The 21,116-nt window shown below is 37.5% G+C and overlaps 1 protein-coding gene across 5 annotated transcripts in view; it reads right to left on the bottom strand.

Annotated features, from left to right (window-relative positions):
- The window catches only part of grb14 (growth factor receptor-bound protein 14), an 83,830-nt gene that overhangs the window by 25,166 nt on the left and 37,548 nt on the right, over positions 1-21,116 (bottom strand). For 3 of the 5 annotated variants that reach the window (XM_077215840.1, XM_077215839.1, XM_077215842.1), the window contains one exon: positions 9,544-9,660. The exons of 1 other annotated variant lie outside the window; for it this stretch is intronic. In XM_077215840.1, coding sequence (XP_077071955.1) covers positions 9,544-9,660 — 117 coding nt within the window. Of the gene's footprint in view, positions 1-9,543; positions 9,661-9,778; positions 9,801-21,116 lie in introns of those variants that run through there. One more of the 5 variants, XM_077215844.1, reaches the window with a different exon arrangement.

The following is a 21,116-nucleotide window of genomic DNA, read 5'->3' as shown; positions in this document are numbered from 1 at the left end:
TAGTCGAAAAACGCATTCTACCAGATTGTTTTCGTAGCTTAAATGCTCATATGGTCGAATGTGTTCAAACAGCCACAAAAGACCATCTACTCTCCGTCTACTGATCTAATGCGTAAACATTATGGGAAGCGCGCTAGCCAGACGGGATTTAAACTTTGTCGGCTGGAGACCCAAGTTTGGTTTGAAGATGAAAAACGCACCAAGCACAACATTCTCTCACCATTCCTGATTTCTAACACACACTCACAGCGTTCATGATCTTTCGGCTGTCAGAGAAACTAAAGCTGAGGCTCTCCGTATGTTTTCCCGTGTCTCTGGTCGTGTTCATATGTATATTGAGCGAGTTATTTTGTCCATTAGATCGAAAGATCTGAAAAAGCCCATACATTTACCCACACATAAACCCTTCCCTCAAAGAAATCAAGATAGAAGTGTTTGAAAGTAGACAAAAGAGACGGATTTAAACACCAGGTGTAAACGGGAATGTGTCTCCCTCATCTACTTGTGATCTGATCGACCATACGCATCTTAAAACCAGGTGTAAACAGGGCCTAAGAAAATAGTTATGGTGAGTTTTCATTTTTAATGTGGACTTTAAAATTACACTGTTTGAAAAACATGACTTATAATTGACTTATAATTCTGAGTAAAACAGGAGATTAAGTTAGAGAAAATGTAGTATGTCAGCTGAAAAGGGCATTAATGATGAATGAAACAAATGACTAACTTTTGTCATAAGTCATAAAGCTCAAGTGTCTGAGCTTGACCAGATCATATTTGTTGGAAGTCTAATATATTTTATTAAAATAGTTTCTTAAGTCAAACATATTAATTTCTTCAAAGTCACAGAGTAAAGGTCCTGCAGAACAGGAAGGACCCTGTAAGGTATATGGATGGGGGTTGAGAGCGAGAGAGAGTGTGTGAAAGGCAGATTGGTAGGAACGAGGGAGGACACGTCAGTCCTCTTTCAGAGAGGAAAAGGAGGTCAATGCTCCCCAGCAGGGGCGTGGCTAGCAACCCTTTCAGCCAATCACAGCCTTCCACAGTGACATCATCTCCAAATGAGGTAAACGATCCACTATTTAATCAGTAAGAGAGACCTACAAGACACACACACAAAAAAAGACAGAGGAGGAGGAAAACCCCTCTCGAGGACTGGCTCTATAAATCTCTCTGACAAGCATTTACCAGACCTAACCTGTTAAAGTCCCAAGGTAATAAAACGAGCAGGGTTCTTGCTGCTCCTTATCAGAGTAAATATAAACAGTCCTTAAAGGTAAATGAGTAATAGACGGTAAAGTTAAGAGTGTCTACAGCACCCTACAAGAGGAAATGTTATATATATATATATATATATATGTGTGTATATATATATATGTACATATCGTCGCTGTCCGATGAAAACCGCGTTTGTCCATTTTTCCGATTTTGAGATTTTTCGACGGATAGAATGTCCAGGTTCATTTCCGTATACAGTATGCTTCACATTATCTAAATGACCAATGAAAAGTTGTGAAATCATGTCATCTGATTTTCACGTATATCCATTTGGTGTCAAAGCTGTCAATCACGCCACGTATCTCCCACCCTGTGGAGGCATCTCGCCGGTCTCGTGAAGTTTCATCTTAAGCGTCTCTGGAAGCTCAGCATTGGATAGCCGAATAAAACTGTGAGGTAAAGTATCAGCAAACGTTTGTTTTTGACAACTGTTCACAAGTTTATTATATATTCACAAAATTACGGTAGGACTGTGCAAACAAAATATCAGTCTAGCATTGCCATGTCAGTGTATTGATTCATTGTCCCTTCATAGTTTGCAAGAGACATTTAATAAACTGAGCGTAATAAACTGAGACGTAGGCTATTTAATAAACTGAGCGTATTTAATAAACTGAGACGTAGGGTATTTAATAAACTGAGCATATTTAATAAACTGAGACGTAGGGTATTTAATAAACTGAGCGTAGCCTATTCATCTGTCAATATGAAACGCGACTTGGTCATTCTAATTAGTGATCGGAAGAACGCGCATCGACCACCGTTACTTCAAAATATGCACGTATGTCCATTTAAACTCGATTTTGGTCAGATGTGGATTATATCATTACACTGGCAAGAATATGGTTACATTTAAAGATGTCGTACCAAGTATGCAACGCTACGTTCAACTGCTTTTAAAATTACGGTGTTTTTTTCACTTCCTGAAAAGTAGCCGTTTTGGACATACGTGAGTTTCATCGGGAAGCGACCATATATATGCTGGATGTTCGAAAAGAAACTATTTAAAGTGTAATAAAAAGTGAACTCCTTGGCATTCATACTGTTCCTGTCCAATAAAAAAGTGGGCTAAGATCTCAATACCGTCTCAATATTGAATTGATTATAATATTCACAATAATATTAGGCACATGTGTGATAAAGTGAACCTGGCATTATAAACAAGTCACACCAGAGAAATAAAACGTTTAAATCTGAATCGACTGTTTTAATAACTGATGAATTTCAAAACTGCTATTGAATCAGTGTTATTAACTGAACTGAATCAACATTGAATTGACTTGAGCTGAAAAACTACACTATTGCTGTCTGTAGAGCTCCTTATAATAACTGAACTAAACTTGTTTCATAATTGATGAACTTTACATAAACACTAAACTGAATCAACACCGAACTGATTTAGGCTGAATAATGACACTACTGTCTTGCTACAGCTGCTTTACAGCAGATTTTGAATTTGTCTCATTATTTGAAAAAGTTGGCATCATAGATTCTGTTATTTTCCTGTGTATTAATGTGAAGCTGCTTTGAAACAATCTGTGTTGTATAAAGTGCTATAGAAATAAATGTGACTTGACTTAAAGTTGCAATTAAACGAAAGCAGCGTCAGATCTTTTCTCCCATATTGTGATGCATTTCAAAGATTGATAGATTATTAAAAAAGAAATAAATGTAGGGGGTGGGACTTGGTTTTATAAATTGGTCTTCCTCATTATAAATAAAGCATTTACAGCATTTAATCAAGCTCCAAAAACGTCTCTTTTGAATATTGTGGGAATGTGATATCACACAGGCAAATATATTTGCATATGCTCGCCTCCAGAGTCAGATATTGACGAATAGTTATACATCCTCACACCATAGACACCTCACACTGGCATTCAGTCGCTTAGCGGCTGACATTTGCCAACACTGGATGTGAGCGTCACGTCAAAAGCAAATAAAAGCCATTATAATCACAGACGCTGTCTACACTGGATACAGTATACAGATGTGCGTTCAGTTTCTGACAACAGGAAAAAAGGAAGAGTGAAAGAGTGTTGGCATCTCTGTACAGACTTCAGAAGGATCCCAGCATCAGAAAAAAGATGGTTTATTTTTAAATGCATCCTGGATTATGTCTAAGGATTTTATGTTTGTTAGGAGCATTTTGTTCTGTAATTGAGGCACAGTGTAATGGAGAGTTTGCAAAGAAACCTTTGTTGAAAGATGAAGCAGCCGACTGTATTTAATCTCACAGCAGCTACATCATAAACTGTAAGTAAATTATTTCATAATGCTTTGTCTGTAAATGACTGTTTTATATGGATGTTTTTTATAACACACTCGTGTGCAATAGCAAGGGGGCATTGATACCATTTCTTATGCACTAGCATAATTGTGGCTGTTTACTCCCATTAAAAATTGATAAATTCAGACAGAGGATCAGAATGAGGGTTTGAAAATAATCGTTTTATATATAAATTCATTACATGGCTCTGTGGAATACTTGATTCTGATTGGTCAATAGCGACATCTAGCGGTAAGTTATTCCCAGATAACAACCGCTCAAAACAGATAACGCAGGCTCATCCGGGTCACTGAAGTCAGCAGTGCTATACGCCAGCTAGGAAGGTTTTTTTTTCGTGGAAGTTTTGCGTTTCGTGAGCTAATAAAATATTACAATTCAGTTGAATTAACATTTTGTGTATAGTTATTTAATTATGCTATCCAGTATCGTGGACTCGCTCTCTCGTTTCATACGCAGCTGCTGCCATTTTGTGACTATTGTTTTGTACACTGTTGGATTATGAGATACAAACAGATACAATTTTTAAACAGTTTAATCGGAAATCAATATGTCTTATCCCCATAATTATCTATGTGGCGAAATGCTGTGTAATAAGTGATATGAATGACTACCGTATCTCTTAAATGTCCGTTTAGTTTGAACTTGTCGCGCTGCTCTCTCCGCGGAAGCTTTGCGTTTAAAGACATAATAAAATATTTCAACTCAGATCAATATTTTGTGTCTAATTATTTACTTATGTGGCAAGTAGCCGTGTAATAAGCGGGATAATGTACATCCAGCCGGTGGTTCTCTCAAAATAACCCTGTTTAGGCTGATCAAGACCTGTCGGGGGTTATTTTGAGAGAACCACCGGCAGGATGTCAATATCCCTTACATATATATCGCATATCTACGTTTTTTTTGTGCAAAAAAATTTATTAAAATTGTAATTAAACCACACGGAACATATTAAAAATCCATGTCATGACCACTTTAAAAGTGGAAGCAGATCCTGCATCACCAGACAGAAGTCACCTTCACATGAAGGTCCAGTTATGACATTCTGTTGAACCATTACAAGGTCAAAATTAATTTGTTGTTTTTTTCTAAAAATGCAACATATGCACGGATGAATTGTTTACCATAAGATCTACATTATGCATTTAAAAAAAAGATAAGGTGAGTTTTCATTTGTCGACTCTAAAATCAATGTGAAAAAATGTTTGCAGCAGATTTGACATTGTTTGCAGGGCAATGGAAAGGCGGAAATGCAAGTTTTTGAGACTCGTGCTAGACACGACAAAATGTCAATCATGAAAAACAATGGAAAAGCAGCACTGTAGAATGCAAAAATGCATTCTGAATCAACTTGTCAATTGAGTAACTAATTTTTGACTTTAAAGTGAATTGTATTCAGACCACTGTTTGATTTGCTTTAAAGAGGTCTGCATTTATTCAGTGTAAATCCAAGCATAACATTGAGACTTTACAAAGATTTTTTTAATGTAAAGATTTGTCAGATTTTCGAATGCAATTTAGGAATGACAGGTAAAAGGTTTCTATTAACCTTTAGTGAACAGATAAAATAATTTAAAACCACCATGTGAGACTAACATCCACAATAAACTCTTGGCAAGCATTCGTTTGGATTAATTAAAAATAAAGTCGATGTGGAGGTTAGTGTTTCCGAGTTAAAAAATCTTTAAGGAGAAAATGCAAGTTGGGGCACAGTGTGAGGCACACACTATCTCACTTCCTCTATACTATCTCAATTGTTTCTGCTAGACGGCAACACGATTAAATGTAGTTTAAATGGAGCCTTTGCTAAAGTCTCCTGTTTCTCAGATGTAATCTTTGTGTCTCCTTTTACAAGCGATCATCTCACAGTCTCAAATTGTGCTTAGTTTTAGCAAGATACCAAAGTCTGCAATAGATCTCAATAAGACCTCAAACATTTCTCATCAAACTCTCACAAAAATTTTTTTTTTAGTTATGCTTTCCACAATAGTCTCCAATCAACTGACTCATTTGTGTCCATTTTTAATTGTGGGGAATTTTAGAAGAAACATGTGAGATGTACAGTACTTCAATGAAACACTCAAGTCTCCTTGTGAAAAACGGTTCTAGTTTTTCATAAAACAAAATACTGCATGTATTTAGCATATGCTTTTTGTTGGAATAAAAAAACCCAGCACAATGCTATATTTTTATCAACAATACAAGACACATTTTTTAAATAAAGTATTGTCAAAATTCACACATACAAATTTGTTTTCGCCATGATTTTTCATTGACCCAACCTATCCTGGTAAGTCTGGGATTCTCACTAGTAATTCTAGATTCTGAGGTGGTTCATGTGTGCTCAACTCATAAATATTGTGACACGACTAAAGACAGCATGAGACTCGCTGGCTCAAGGACGGGAACATAAAGAGCAGATCATCAGCCTGAATGAACCTTGAACTGCTGTCCTGCAGCTGCAGTGCTATCATGAGTTTCACATCTACTGCGTTCCTTCCATCCATCATCCATCCATCCATCCATCCATGCTGCTTTATCTCGTTTCTATCAGTCAATTCACACATTTACTAGTCTTTTACATTTCTGATGCATCTACAGATAAGTGTGATAAGTGCTTTTAAAAAGCAATGCTGTCATTACCCATGCATGCATGCATACTTGTAATATTGCATATAAAGTCACTTCAAAATACTCAATATATTTGACAAAAGCAAAGTTTTGAAAAAAAAAATAGTATTCTGCTTGCCTTATTTATGATTAATTGTTCAATGCACACACAGTACGCAACAAGGTGTGTTGTTATTGACAGTGGATTGCAGTGACAAAGCTACCAGAAGTCATTTATTTTCTCTCTCTTTGTATTAATAAATATAAATATCAAGAACTATTTGTAAAGAGACAAAACTTTTTATATTTTTAATCTCTCCCCAACTCAACCAGAACAAAGTGCCTTTGATTAATTAAAAAGCTAAAACAAATAAATAAAAATCAAATCAAATTAAAACTGTTGAAGCTAATTTGAATAATGAATAAATAAATAAATAAATAAATAGAATAACATTATAAAACTAGCTACTGTATTTTGAAAGATTAGTGAATAAAAAAATTAAGAGAATCAAATCAAAACTATTGAAGCTAATTTGAAAGTTTAGTGAATGAATGATTAAATAAATGAATGAATAAATAAATAGAATCAAATCATAACTATTGAAGCTAATTTTAAAGATTAGTTAATAAATACAAATAAATAAATAAATGGAGCTAATTTAAAAGTCTTAAACTATTTATTAACTTAAATAATTATTAAATAAACAATAAAATAAAATGAATAAATAAATAGAACCATGAAGGGCATCTGAGTTCAGTGAGGTCAGCACTGCTGAACAGCAGAAGAAGTCTTTCAATGAGTGTTTGCTATTTAGGCAACATGAGTGACAGCGACCTTTGGAAATGTGAGAAGTTGAGCAGAGTTTATGCAAATGAGTTGCACAGAGTTCCTACATATTTTCCATTTCAAAATCCCATGGTTCATACAACATTAAATACACCTTCATATTTGGTATATAGTACAGTCATCTGTACATATTTTTTTATTTTCACAGGGTTTAGTTTATTGATTTTCACAAAGTGACAACATATAGAGCCCCTAAAATAAAAACTAATTAATTAATACAAATATACAGACTTTTGCATGCACAAGAGCAAACTTTTTCATGCCCTTGAGAAACTATTCACATGCGCACAGGATTTTTTTGAGTGCTTACGCATTATAGTTTCTAGTTTTATATAAAACATTTCCTTGTGCTTCATTGCCATCTTACTATATGAAAAAAAAGGATGCACATGAATTAATAGATATCTATTTGCTCTAATATCAAGGCCTAATGTCCAATTAAACGCATCCTCTGTGGTGGCGGAGAAACCATGACATGAAATGGGCTGATGGCACAATAGGTGGCTCATTTTCATTGTCCTAAATGCTAAGTATAAAGGTTTCTCGTGCACGGTCTGCATATTTTTTTATTTTTGCAAAGGTTGTTTTAGAGGCTCTGTAATATGGTGCAAAGAATATCATGAGAAGAAACCTAAAACACTTATAACCTGCATTTTTGCATAATGAAAAAGTGCATCTTGAAATCATTCAGTCGAGTTTGACAATCAGTAAAGAATCACCAAACAGCTTTCCTATTATAGAAAACTAAATAGGGGCAATAGTCTGGAAATGAAAGTTTTTCTGCTTTCTTTTTTCCATACTTTTCCAGACCTGGAAATTCCTCAAATCAAATTCCATACTTTTCCGAACTGCGTGGCAATGTCATTTAGAAAGTGTTTCAAAGACAGAATGTTAGAATAAAAATAATTTTTTTTTTTTAAAAAGCAACTGAAAGTCACTGTGTAAAGTGTCCGTACACAGCCATACAGTAAAAGTTGAAGGTCTTTAGTAAAGTGTGCAGTTGGCATGTTTAAAAGGCACTGAATTATACAACATCAACGTTTTGACAGGAACTAAAACATAAACCCTTTAGGTGCTAAAACATTTTGAGAGGTTAAAATGTAAACCCTTTTATTTGTGCTAGAAGTACATTTACGTACCTGCATACCTATGAATACTAATGAAATCACTCACTCTTGCAAGTCATATACTTGACAGGAATCATGTGAACAGCCAAACTATTCCCATCTACAATCATGCATATGAAGATCTGCAGAGAGCCGCTCACATGTTAAAAAACCTCCAGCATTGTGCTTGACCTTTCCTCGGCTCTCGCACAAATGTCATTTTATCACCGTGGCTTTTCCGAGAGCACTTCCAGCACTTCCGCAAGCTGTCAGATTCGCAGTATTTTCAGCAGCACACTACAGTCAGGCCATTGTTTAACTCATGCCGAGAGTGTGTCTTTTGGCAACGGATACGGTGATGACAACAACCATGAGGAGATCAGAATTCCCTGCCAGTGACATTTACAGGTGTTTAAAGCCATGCTCTATATTCCAAATGAAAAAAAAAAAACTGAAAAAAAGAGAGAGAAATGCTCTGTGTTCATATAAAACAAGCTATTATCTGCAATGAACTGGATCCACTTCCAACAGTGGTTTGCCAGGGAATGTTGCAACACTGAAACTATGATAGACAGCAACATCTTTTCAAATAAATGCAACTTTATTACAAATGGTTTGGGATACAAAGTTGTTGTTTTTTCCATTAGCATCAGTGTTTTGAAATTCGTCAAAAACCAAGTATGAACGGTTCAAAGAATTAGCAGGGGAACATACGTTTGGACACACCTGCTTATTCTTTATTATGATTATTTTCCACAACTTATAACAATAGGAAAGTAATAATAACTCGTAAATAAAACATATGGAAAGATATATATATATATATATATATATATATATATAGGGTTGATCCAGATAGTTTAAAGCAATTTGTTTTGGGCTAGATTCTAGCTAAAAACTATCTGGATCAACCATATATATATATATATATATATATATATATATATATATATATATATATATATATGCAGATAGTTTAAAACTGGAATCTAGCCCAAAAAATTTTTTATTATATATTTATATTTAATATATTATATTATATATTTTATATTATATTATATTAAAAAATTGCTGTTATATATTTATTTGTATTATATATTTGCAATTATATATAATTTACCATATCTAATTTACCATATAAATATATATATATATATATATATCCCTATTTACATTTAATTTACTTTTGATCAAAATGAGAAACTTTTGAAAAAATTCTGTCAAAAGTTTACAAACTTTTCACTGTAAGTGTTTGCCTACTAATACACAATGAGAAATTATGACCGAAGGTTTTGTGTGCAGTCACTCCACTGAGGAATTACAGAATTTTATTGTTCAAATAACGATTAAACCTCTTGCATTACCAAATAATGTAATGTTTCTGTAAAAAACACATAAATAATAAATGGTCATACCCTTTTCTGCAGGCAGAGAGGCGTGATAGCGGGCAATGTGACTCTTCTGGCGTGGAAATTCATACTTCTGTCCTCGGCACAGATCACCTTCAGATCTGCTGTTTCTCTGACCTTTTTCTGTTAATAAACAGCAGTAGCCGTGAAGTTAGTCAACGTTAATGTCTGCTTTTTTAAATCTTTGATAAAACTCTGGAGTCTGCTTTCCGTCCAGGGACGCCGTCCGTGTGAGACTCACAGAGAGATGCGTTCTCCTCTAGACTCATCCTTCTGTGGCCTTGGGAACTCGGAAAGTGTTTTTTTCCCTGCAGAAAAAGCTCCACATTCTAATAAAAACTCCTGATAAAATAGCCGCAAAAAGGAGTATAGTTAGAACATCAGGGAGGTCTGAGAAAGCTATAACTTTATCTCACGGCAAATGATGTGACCTCCACTGCAGATAGTCTCCCAATAAAGAGCTGAGGACAGCAAAAACTATTCCTGGCTTTGTGAACATTAAGAGGTATTTGGTCACATTACAACCCTAGTGTTATAGGGTTAACCAGCCCTCGAGGACAAGACGCTTTTAGAGGGCAGAAATCCCACGACGCATTGACTCCTAATCAGACTCCATTACAACATCATATCAATTTTCATACGCTTTCATATGAACATCCTCATCAGGACATGGAAAGATGTTTTTCTTATTTCTGTTAACTAAACCTTGACTAAATGATTTCATGATGCATGTAAAATTTAGATCCAGGCTTAAAGAACAGAAAAAAAAAGAAAAGAAAAAAAAAATAGGAGCTAATCTGAAAGACTAGTGAGTGAGTGAATAAATAAATAAGAGATTTCAATTAAAATAATTGAAGCTATTTTGAAACACTAGGAAATAAATAAATAAAGCCAATTTTAAAGACAAGTAAATAAACAAATATATAAATAAACAAACAAGTGAATAGCTGGGTTTCAGTCACGTGATTATGATGACGATTATGATGACGCGGGAAGGCGGGGCGATTTCAGATGGAGGGGAGGAAGTAAACATGGAGAATACTTCCGTTGCGGAGAGTCCGTATTGAGTCTAATTTACCTTGATCATTTAATATCCCATTCCCACTGATCCCCTGAACGACAACCTAATGCTATATAAACACAGACACAAAAAAACACGTTGGCTAGCTAACATACCGTCGCTGCAGACACGGCATTAACCGACTCTGCTCCTCCCAAACCGCAGACGTAACGTTACGTAAAAAAAAACACTTTATACGGCGTTGTTCTGTGAGCTTTTTACATTTCTCACCTTTATGAATGACAATCTTATAAACTCCCTTTTACTCTATAAAAACCCTTTCCTTTTTCTTGATTAGAACGATTGGAGCAGCCGTAAACTACACAAAATATGATGGCAGATCCTCAGCTATTTCACTTCCTGCCCTTCATCTGAATTTTCGCGCTCTCGCGATGCAGCAACGCGACGTCACGTGAAACCAACCTATTGAATTAAAACAATTGAAGCTAATTTGCTTTATTTTGCTCTTAACAACTCATAATTGAAAATTTGCAGTTAATTTACCCACCCTCAGGCCATCCAAGATGTACAGTAGTTGTCATTTTTATTCAGAAGAACAGTAAAGAATATTTTTAGCTAAACAAAACGAATACCCATGACTCCTGACGGTATATTGAGGTCATGTGAAGCATAAGATCGTACGGCATACGAGCGCAAAAAACTGAACATTATTTACAACATTATTACCTGTAATCCACAGCCTCAGCAAACGGTCCTGAGCACATTGTTTTTTTACTCTCAAAGTAACGGTTGCCATTGACTGGCATTATACGAATCACCAAGGATCCCGGTTTCAGCTAAAAACATCTTTACTGTTCTACTGAACAGTTTTTGGCATTATTGGCTGTCAAGAGCATTAAAATAATAAACAATGAATTCCATTATTAATTATTAAAATCTTCTACAGTCCTGAAAACCCCACCATAACATTATAAAAAAACCTTTGACAAAGCACAAGAGTTTCATGTGGGCTGTCCTGTCCGGTGCTCTGATGATTACTTCTGCTGTTTAATGTCTTTCAGAGGTCAATTTCACCAGCGCATAACTTGCATTAAATGGTTGCATTCTTATCTCTAAATGTTAGAAATTCAGCCTGTTCCAACAGCAAACAAGTCTTCAAAGAATTCACTGAGTGAGCACATCTTTCCTAATATTAGGATGTAAAATATCATGCTTTTATAAAGCCAGAAATAAAAAAAAAACCTGATTAATTAAAGAAACAATAAACAGACTTATTATCAACATAATCATAGTTACAGCCCGGCATGAAAACATTGAATTTCACAATTCTGCTGCTATTAATGCAATTTTAAAATGGTAAATTTTGTCCTATTACTACTTTTGCATATTGTTGGGTCTATGCAATTTGCAGTAATATCCCTTTTTTAAAGACATTTTTGTACCATTGTACAATAAACAATTTTAGTACTGTGGTTGAGTCATTACTTCATGTCCAATATGTGAAATCTGAGTCCTGAAGCAAAACCATTTGAGAACCAGAGATGTATTCCTCACACACCATCCCCCATAAACACACACACACACACACACACACACACACACACACACACACACACACACACACACACACACACACACACACACACACACACACACACACACACACACACACACACACACAAAAGTATTCTAACAGCATCACACACACATGTATTCTAAGACCATCCCCCATAAACACACACACACTCAGTTGTCTAATCCCACTCTCACTTATCAAGCACAATATCTGCAGTCAGACTGTGTTCATCCAGCATGTCCACACAAGCTCCACGAGCTGTTAAGATCAGAACAGGATTCCATCATTCCCTCATCCTCCACGGCACTGACCAGAGACAGAGAGAGAGCGCGGCTCGGTGTCTTTATCAGCTGTGGGCAGTGGTAGCACAGACAGCCAGGCGCTACAACTTATCACAGAAATGGAGAAAAAAAATAAAAATAATAATTGAAATGACTGAAGCTACTGATAAGGCAGTCTCTTCGATTCTCAAAACACTGACCGACTCAGACACAGCGGCCTTGACCGTCCCTGAGAGCCAAACAACAGAGCACTGTGGTGATACACACATCGACATCTTGCTCATTCAAAAGACATAAGCCCCTTTCACACAGAGATTCCAGAAAATACACGGATAAAGTTACCTGGGATTTGAGCCGGGTTCGTTTGACTTTTGGTTCATTCACACTGCCAGTGATTTTCCAGAATCAGAGAGTGCGTTCACACACAACCCGTAAAAATCCCGTGAAGACATGTGACATCGATGTGACATGTAATGTCTCAGCAGCGTCTATAGTGCTTATGACCTGCGATTTCTCTCTCAAGAAACCACGCTTGTGCATTTTTCTCTCTGATTCGATCATAAACTAGCACATTACGTACCGTTTCACGCTGGTGAACGATCCCGGCTTCAGCGTCATCATTACGACAAGGCATTGATTACGGCTTTTGTTCACACAGCGCGCGTTCCGGGACTGAACACAGCAATGTTACTAGATCCCCAACCTGGCATCAATCCTGGGCATCAATCCGTGTTTGCGTTCACACTGAAGGCGTTCTGGCAATTTCTCGGCAATTTCCCAGGATCAACTCACTGTGTGAAAGGAGCTATATATACACACACACACACACACACACACACACACACACACACACACACACACACACACACACACACACACACACACACACACGCACACACACACACACACACACACGCACACACACACACACACACACACACACACACACACACACACACACACACACACACACACACACACAGGTCACTTTATTAGATACACCTGGCTAGTACCAGGTTGGACCCCCTTTTGCCTTCCTTAATTCTTCATGGCATAGATTAAAAAAGATGCTGGAAACATTAGAGATTCTGGTTCAAATTGTCATGAAAGCATCACACAGTTGTTGCTGCAGATTTGTCAGCTGAACATCCATGATGTGAATCTCCTGTTCCTCTACATCCCAAAGCTGCTCTACTGGATAGAGATCTGGTGGCTGTGGAGGCCGTTTGAGTTTAGTAAACTCACTGTCATGATCAAGAATCAAGTTTTGATTCTATCAAGAGATCATTTGAGCTTTGTGACATGACGTGATGTCCTGCTGGAAGTAGCCATCAGAAGATGAGTGCAGTGATAAAGGGATGGACATGGTCAGCAACAAAACTCAGGTCGGCTCTGGCGTTTAAACGATGCTCAATTGGTTCGAAGGGCCCAAAGTGTGCCAAGAAAATATCCAACACACTCCTACACAAGCAGAAGCCTGAACCGCTGATGCAAGGCAAGATGGATCAATGCTTTCATGCTGTTTACGCCAAATTCTTAGCCTGGTTAAAACCAGACCCCTCTCAGTCGTAACTGAGTTAGGGTCTGGGGAAGGTTCATTGACAGCTCATTTCCAAAGGGGCGTCACCAACGAACATCTCCCAAATGTCTCTGGGCGCAATTGCATAGACCTAAAACCAATCAGATCGATCGTCATCTTGTAAAGCCCCATAGATATAAACATTAGATGTCGCCTTGGGGTTCTAAGCATGCGACAAAACCGCCGCCATCTTGGAACAGGGGTCTTGTCATAGGAAGTAGCTAGGTAACGCTGAATTCATGGATGATGCCGGACTTTTGTGCTGCGTATGGATGTTCACACGAATGAAATCTAAAAACCAGACAGCAAGGGATTACATTTCACAAGATCGTGAAATTTTGTAGTTTTTTTTACATTTCTCTTGACTCTATAATAAATACGTCTGACCGTTGGAACGATCCAAAACAACTAGAAAATCGCATTCATGACGATTTATGGTGATTTTATTTCTGTTAGACCTTTTCTTACATTGACGCTGATGAGGGGCTCCCCTGTTTCAAGATGGCGCCTCTATTGACGCATTCGTTCCAATGAACTGCCGTAGCCAAGGCGACATCTAGTGTTTATATCTATGGTAAAGCCCGCCTCAACGTTTGTGATTGGTGCCTCGATTTGGAAAGATTGGAAATGAACTTGAATGGGCTCTTCGCCAGACGAACTTGCAGAGCAAATCTAAATTTGCCGGAAGTTCGTCTGGGTTCGTCCAGACCACCTGAATGTTGCAGCATAAATTGACACACGCATTTCCACTCTTCTATTATCCAGTTTTGGTGAGCCTGTGTAAATTGTAGCCTCAGTTTCCTGTTGTTAGCTGACAGGAGTGTCAAGATTCGCTTCAAGATTCGACGTGTTGTTTGTTCAGAGATGCTCTTCTGCAGACCTCGGTTGTAACATGTGCTTATTTAAGTTACTGTTGCCTTAAGTTTCTATCAGCTCGAACCAGTCTGGTCCTTCTGCTGTGACCTCTAGCATCAACAAGGCATTTTCACTCACAGCACTTGCGCTCACTGGATATTTTCTCTTTTTCGGACAATTCTCTGTAATCCCAGATTTCTTTGCATGAAAATCCCAGTATATCATTAGTTTCTGAAATACAAAAACCATGCCACGTTCAGTGACTTAAATCACCTTTCTTCCCCATTCTGATGTTCAGTTTGAACTTCAGCAGGTTGTCTAAATGCATTGAGTTGCTGCCATGTGATTGGCTGATTAGATATTTGTGTTAACAGGGAGTACCTAATAAGGTCACGCTGCTGCCGTTTTAAAAGCGCGTTAAAATATGCTAGCCTCTGGAACAAACACTTTGGTGGACACTCAAAAAAACTCTAGCGCTAAAAATCCACATAGAAAACTAAAAGTCATTGCAGAAAATGACACCACCATCATAAGCAATATTATTGGAGCTGCAATTTCATTTTTTTCTGACATGTCTAGATGTCATCTTGCTTCTCAAGTAAAAGTATCTTTATTTAAGAATATTGAGATATTTGTGCTGGAAAACAAGAAAAAAGTAGTAAGAAAATCCCTTTTTGCAGTGTAGCACTAGTGATGCTTACCCTAACAAACACAGTACATAGCAGCCTCGCAGACACAGTAAGAAGGAGGTAAAGAGGAAAATCTGGGGCAGATTCCAGCTGAGATTCTTAAGGCCTTGTTCTGGATGGCAGTTCTGAGATCATGTATCATGTCTCCAGACATGTGTAGGACACGCAGGCTTGCCGGAGCGGGACACAGATAGCCCCTCTCTCTGAGTCATGAGCTTAAAGCGTCTGCAGGCCATGTGTCTGTCTGCCGAGAATCCACAAAACTGCAGCATGTCTCTCTAGACGGGTCTTTTTCTCTCTTTTCAAGGATCTTGTTTCACTCCCTCTCTTCTTAATGATGGCTCGACCATCAATTGTCATTCACAAACCTCCTTCGCTTCATGCATCTTATGAGCACTAGTTTATTACTAAACATAACCGAACCATTCTTCTAGCAAGTAATAGTATAACTGTAGGTTGCTTATTTTTGCCAAGCAATGTTGTAACTTACATTTTATTATTAATCAGATTTATTAATCAGATCACATTTTACTTAATAAATAGTTGATTAGCCTATTTTTAGGACCAAATGCTTTTTTACAATGTTTATTTTGTTTACATTTTTAGTTTATTTGCACATATGCATTGCACTTTTTTGCACATGGATTCTGATATTCTCAGATCGGTTTTAGATCTCATTCATATCTGGGTCATATCTGATCTGTGCACTCAGTTCAAGTGACCCAATTCCGATTTTTCTTCCCATGCAATGTAAATGTGGCCATTATGTCTATGGAAAGTCTCCATAAAACATGGAAACCCAACTGTATGAGTGTGTGTGATATTAATAACTAAATAGAGTGAATGGAGAAAGCAAACGGTGAAAGATGAAAAAAAAACCATATATTTGAAATATATCTTTGGAAACCTTATGTCTTTATTGTCAATCTTTTGATCATGTTCCCTTGCTGAATAAAAGTATTAATCCACAAGAGTAGAATCACCGGACCTTATTCACAGAACACGAGCAGAACCAAGGTGCATGTAAATCGTTCATAAAATCAATCTTTAAAATGGTTTTATTAATGTTTTGCACAGATATTTGTTCTACTGGTGTTGAATGGTTATGAATGAGGCTCACTGTGTGTAATTAAACACGAGCGGTTTTCTCACTGCACGCACTGTTTTCGGCACACTGGAGCAAAATGTCTCATTTACATGTGAACGTTACTCTCCTAGATGTGCGACGTGAGAAAGGGGAAGTACAGTGAGCGGGAACACACCTAGCCAGGAAGACACATCACGTTTAAAGTGCTTGAAAGTAGAGCTGGGTATTCGCAAAGTTACATTCTGTCTTGGGAAGACAAATTTAGCCAACTCAGCATATAAAGCAAGGCCAAACGGTGGTGCGCAGAACGAGGGAGCGATAGCATTTATGGCTAATAATACCTTGTCCTTTGCCTTGAAATATAGCAGCATGTTCCAAGTCAGTGTCGGGGGAAGCGAGTAACCCCTGGTCCTTGAACTATAATGGGCAGTGTTGAGTCGTGCTGAATGAAGCTGTAATTTGCTCAGCAGTGGTTCAGGCTTACATAATCGCTATAAGACGATATGAGCCAGAGTGCCTTTTTAACTATTACAGCGATAAGAGAGATGAGAGACGAGAAGCTGAGATAAGACTTCTGATGGACAAATTGCCTGTGTTCTATAATGCACGTGGAATTATATATTCAACACCATGATGCCATGAATATGTGTTACAGAAACTTAAACGGTTAAAAATTAACCTTTTGTTATCATTTGCTTCTCTCACAACAAAATTACTAAAATAAAAACTAATCCAATATATACAATAAAAATAACACTGGTATGAACTTTTGCCATTTTCATGTTTAAAGTGCTCCTATTATCCAATCTTAAAGGTTCCTAATTTAGTTTTTGAGGTCTCATACAATAGCTTTACATGCATTCAATGTCAAAAAAACAGATTCATATTCTCATAATATACATTGCATTGCACTAATGACTCAATGGGCCCTATTTTAACGATCTGAAACGCAAGTGTAAAAGCGCAAAGCGCAAGTAACTTTGTGGGCGGATCCCGGCGCTGTTGCTATTTTCCCGGCGGGCTAAATGCCTCTTGCGTCTGGCATAAAATCTAAAAGGGGTTGGTCTGAAGTAGCTTCATTATTCATAGATATGGTTTGGGCGTAACGGGAAACAAACCAATAAGAGCTTTATATCACATTCCCTTTAAGAGCATGTTGAACGAGGTGCGCTTGTTCCATGGCGCAATACTATTATAACGGCGCATTTACCAGGCGCGCTTCAAAATCGGTTCACAGCCGAGGAGATCGATGTTCTCACCAGGGCCGTAAAAGAAAGAGAAGTGACATTGGGGTTGGGACAAACCCACCCAAATTAGCTTCGGTTAAACATGCATATAATAATTTGGGTAAATGTGTTAGCTTTATGCCTATTTTCCCCATCGTCATGGACACAACAATGATTTCCCTCGTGTTTTAATATTTTTCCTTATAATAATGTATAATTTGCAAAAAGTTAAATGCATCTGTGTAGATGAGAGAATTATCTACAGTGTATGCGCGTTGTTCACACTCTGTATTATGGCCAAGCATGCGCGCTTAAAATAGCATCTGAATGTACGTGCAACGCGCCATTGACTTTAGACTAGTTTTTTTCTGTTCAGTGGCGCAATTGTTTTATAGAACAGCAAAATAGCATGAGGGAAAGTTTGCGCCGGAACACGCCTCCTCTTTGTGCTGAACCGCCCCGGGGAGCGCAAGTGTATTTCTTAGTTAACCGACGTGTGTCTGTGGAGGGAAAAGTCTGCTTTGCGCGGGTGCAAAATAGGAATGATACATGCGTCAGTGTACAAAGTCATTTGCGCCGGGTGCAAGATAGGGCCCAAAGAGTCTGAAAACGGTTAGTTTGAAGATTCCGACACGTCAGAAACTAAACGCCTACTACTAGATCTGAATTTCAGCTCCAGATCTTCCTCAACGCTTGATACACAGAGATACGAACAGGAATGATGGAGTGGGTTTTTCCAAATATCAATTCCAGCACGAGTCCTCATCTTTTTGAAATGCATCCAAGTAGATTTGCAGCGCTGAAAATAGCGTCTTCCTAACACGTCAGCAACACGAACCAAGCTCTTCCAAACTCTTTCAACTACAGTGTTTGAGGGCAGGTCAAAGTAGACGTTGTTCGCAAGCAGCCAATGAAGACTATAGGTTGGCATTATGCAAATTTTTTATATTCTTATGTTAGTTTGTAAAAGGAAGTGAGACTAGAATTACTGACGACTCGTTTCAGCAGTTCAGAATCGATTCTTTCTTTTAGGAGACAATAACTTTATTTATCGTGCACTTTGATCTTTAAAGTATGTATTTAGTAACTGTCTGTGAATGTAAAAGGTGTGCAAAGTATGAAAATTTAAATTCAGAAAAGCAAAATAGGGGCCAGTTTTCAATTTTCTCCTCAGCTATCACTCTTCAAAGTCAATTTTGTGGTCACTTATAATTAAACCTGTTATCAGTCATGTGACATAATATGATGGACAGTAACAAAGTATTTTTTACATTTTATATTTTTACACTACATTCCATAAAAATATGGTTTGTCATTATTTCGAAGACCCAATACAATATCATCATTATTTCTTTTGAACCGATTCTTCTCAGTGAACCTGTTCAAAATGTGCATTGAATGATGCATTTGTGAATTCGATCGCAGTAGTTGACAACACATTAAACTGATCTTGTCCAACTATAAAATAAGTCAAAAGCTGGGAGAATTGTGATCTCCAGTGCGCTCATTTTGTGTTTTAAAGAGGCAAGAAAACAATAAGGGGGTTGAAACGGCATAAGGAATATAATGCTGAATAAAAAAGCATATACTTAAAGGAAAAAAGGGGTGAGTAAATGAAGTGTACTCAACCTCTTTTGCTTCAAGTATATGCTTTTCTATTCGCAGGGTCTTTTCAAAAAGTTGTCTGTGTTTTGACACAGAAAACCATCATGCAGTTGAAGATTATCATTGTCCAGATCCCTCTCATGGAACATTCACTGTGGGGTATAACACAGTTTCACTGCATATGGATCAACTCAAGTGTGAAAACGGATCAGGGCTAGTGTCTGGGAGAGGTTAGCGAGGCCGAAGACAAGAAGAGGGCTCTGAGACAGCACTTCTAACTCTATGAGCCTTTGTCATGTAAATGTACCATGACACAGCAAGCACAGAAGTGCTTTCTCACGACTGAAATAGCTTTTAAAGACCACGTAAAACAAAGCCGTGCCAATGGCCAGGGCCTCTGGGCTCAGCTGCTGATATAAAAAGCATGGGATGCGGCTCCGTTTTACATAAGTGTAATTAATCTAGAAATTTTGTGGTGAGATGCTTTTCTTGCAAAGTGGCAAAAAACCATGTGCTATGAAGCGAAGGCCTTGCGGGTTTGATATCGGTAAAATGCTGCCCTCTTGATGCCAGTGACAGCCACATGCATCGCTTCATGCCCACCTAGAGGAAAGTTTATTGCTTCTTCTTTAGCAAATCTGACCACAGTTTGAGATCTCTTCTGGAACTCTAAAGGAAACACGTGTGAGATTCCCGCAAAATGTGCTTATTCCTCAGGAGAAACATCTGAGGCGCAAGATGCTTAAACAAAGTCTCCATTTGCTCTCTCACTAGTGTGTAGGAGAAACATATGAGATATTAAAGAGATTTGTGATTTTTTTTTCCCTATGGGCAGTGCAAGAGTCTTTAACAAAGAACATCAGAAACATTGAATTTACAAACAAGAAATCAAATGACTGACGCTTCGCATGCAACAATTGAAGAAAGAAAATCTCCCACATTTCTTTAAATCTAAAAAACCAATACTCTAACACAGACAAGAGGGAATCATTAGCGCTGGGGTGAAGGGGGCGGCTGGGACAATGATTCAACACTTTACTCAAGCTCTCCACGTCTAGTCTCAGGGCAGTGTCTGGGGGCAGGGCAGGGCAATTATGTCATCGCTTTCTGCAGGCTGACCGTGTGACTCAGACGTGCTGTCAGACAAACAGCTGTGCACACTAACATTCTCCTTTTGTCCCGTATGGAGCAACGTCTCAAAAGACCTGCCAATCAAATAACCCCGGGACACAGACCTGTACAGGACCTGACCCTTTGCTAAGCCCCGCCCCTTTTACTATCACTAAGAAAAGCTTTTCAGACCATCGCATAGGAATTAATTCAGTAATGTGCTTATAAAGTGATTTGTTAATTATAAAGTGAATTTGATACATCAGGCTTTTATGGCTCATACATTATGAGAATATGGAGCTCATACTCAAGGAGGGAAAAAAAGTGAGATGAAATTCTGATAGCTTGTAATGTAAATCAATGAGATCTTCATAATAGTATAACAGATTACTTATATAAAATGCATATACAGTAAATATCAATTGTCAGAAAAATCAGTTGTCAGACCAATCAATCAGTAAAATTATAATTAAATGCTTAGTTTTATGATCATAAGCTCTGTAGTTTTTATTGTGGGGGCAAAAAATATAATGTAATGCAATACAATGAT

This window comes from Siphateles boraxobius, unplaced genomic scaffold (genome assembly GCF_051911475.1).
Source record: "Siphateles boraxobius isolate OS27281-9 unplaced genomic scaffold, OSU_SipBor_1 7, whole genome shotgun sequence".
Taxonomy (NCBI): Eukaryota; Metazoa; Chordata; class Actinopteri; order Cypriniformes; family Leuciscidae; genus Siphateles; species Siphateles boraxobius.
The sequence above is the reverse complement of the archived record's forward strand: the minus strand, read 5'-3'. Positions and strand labels throughout refer to the sequence as shown.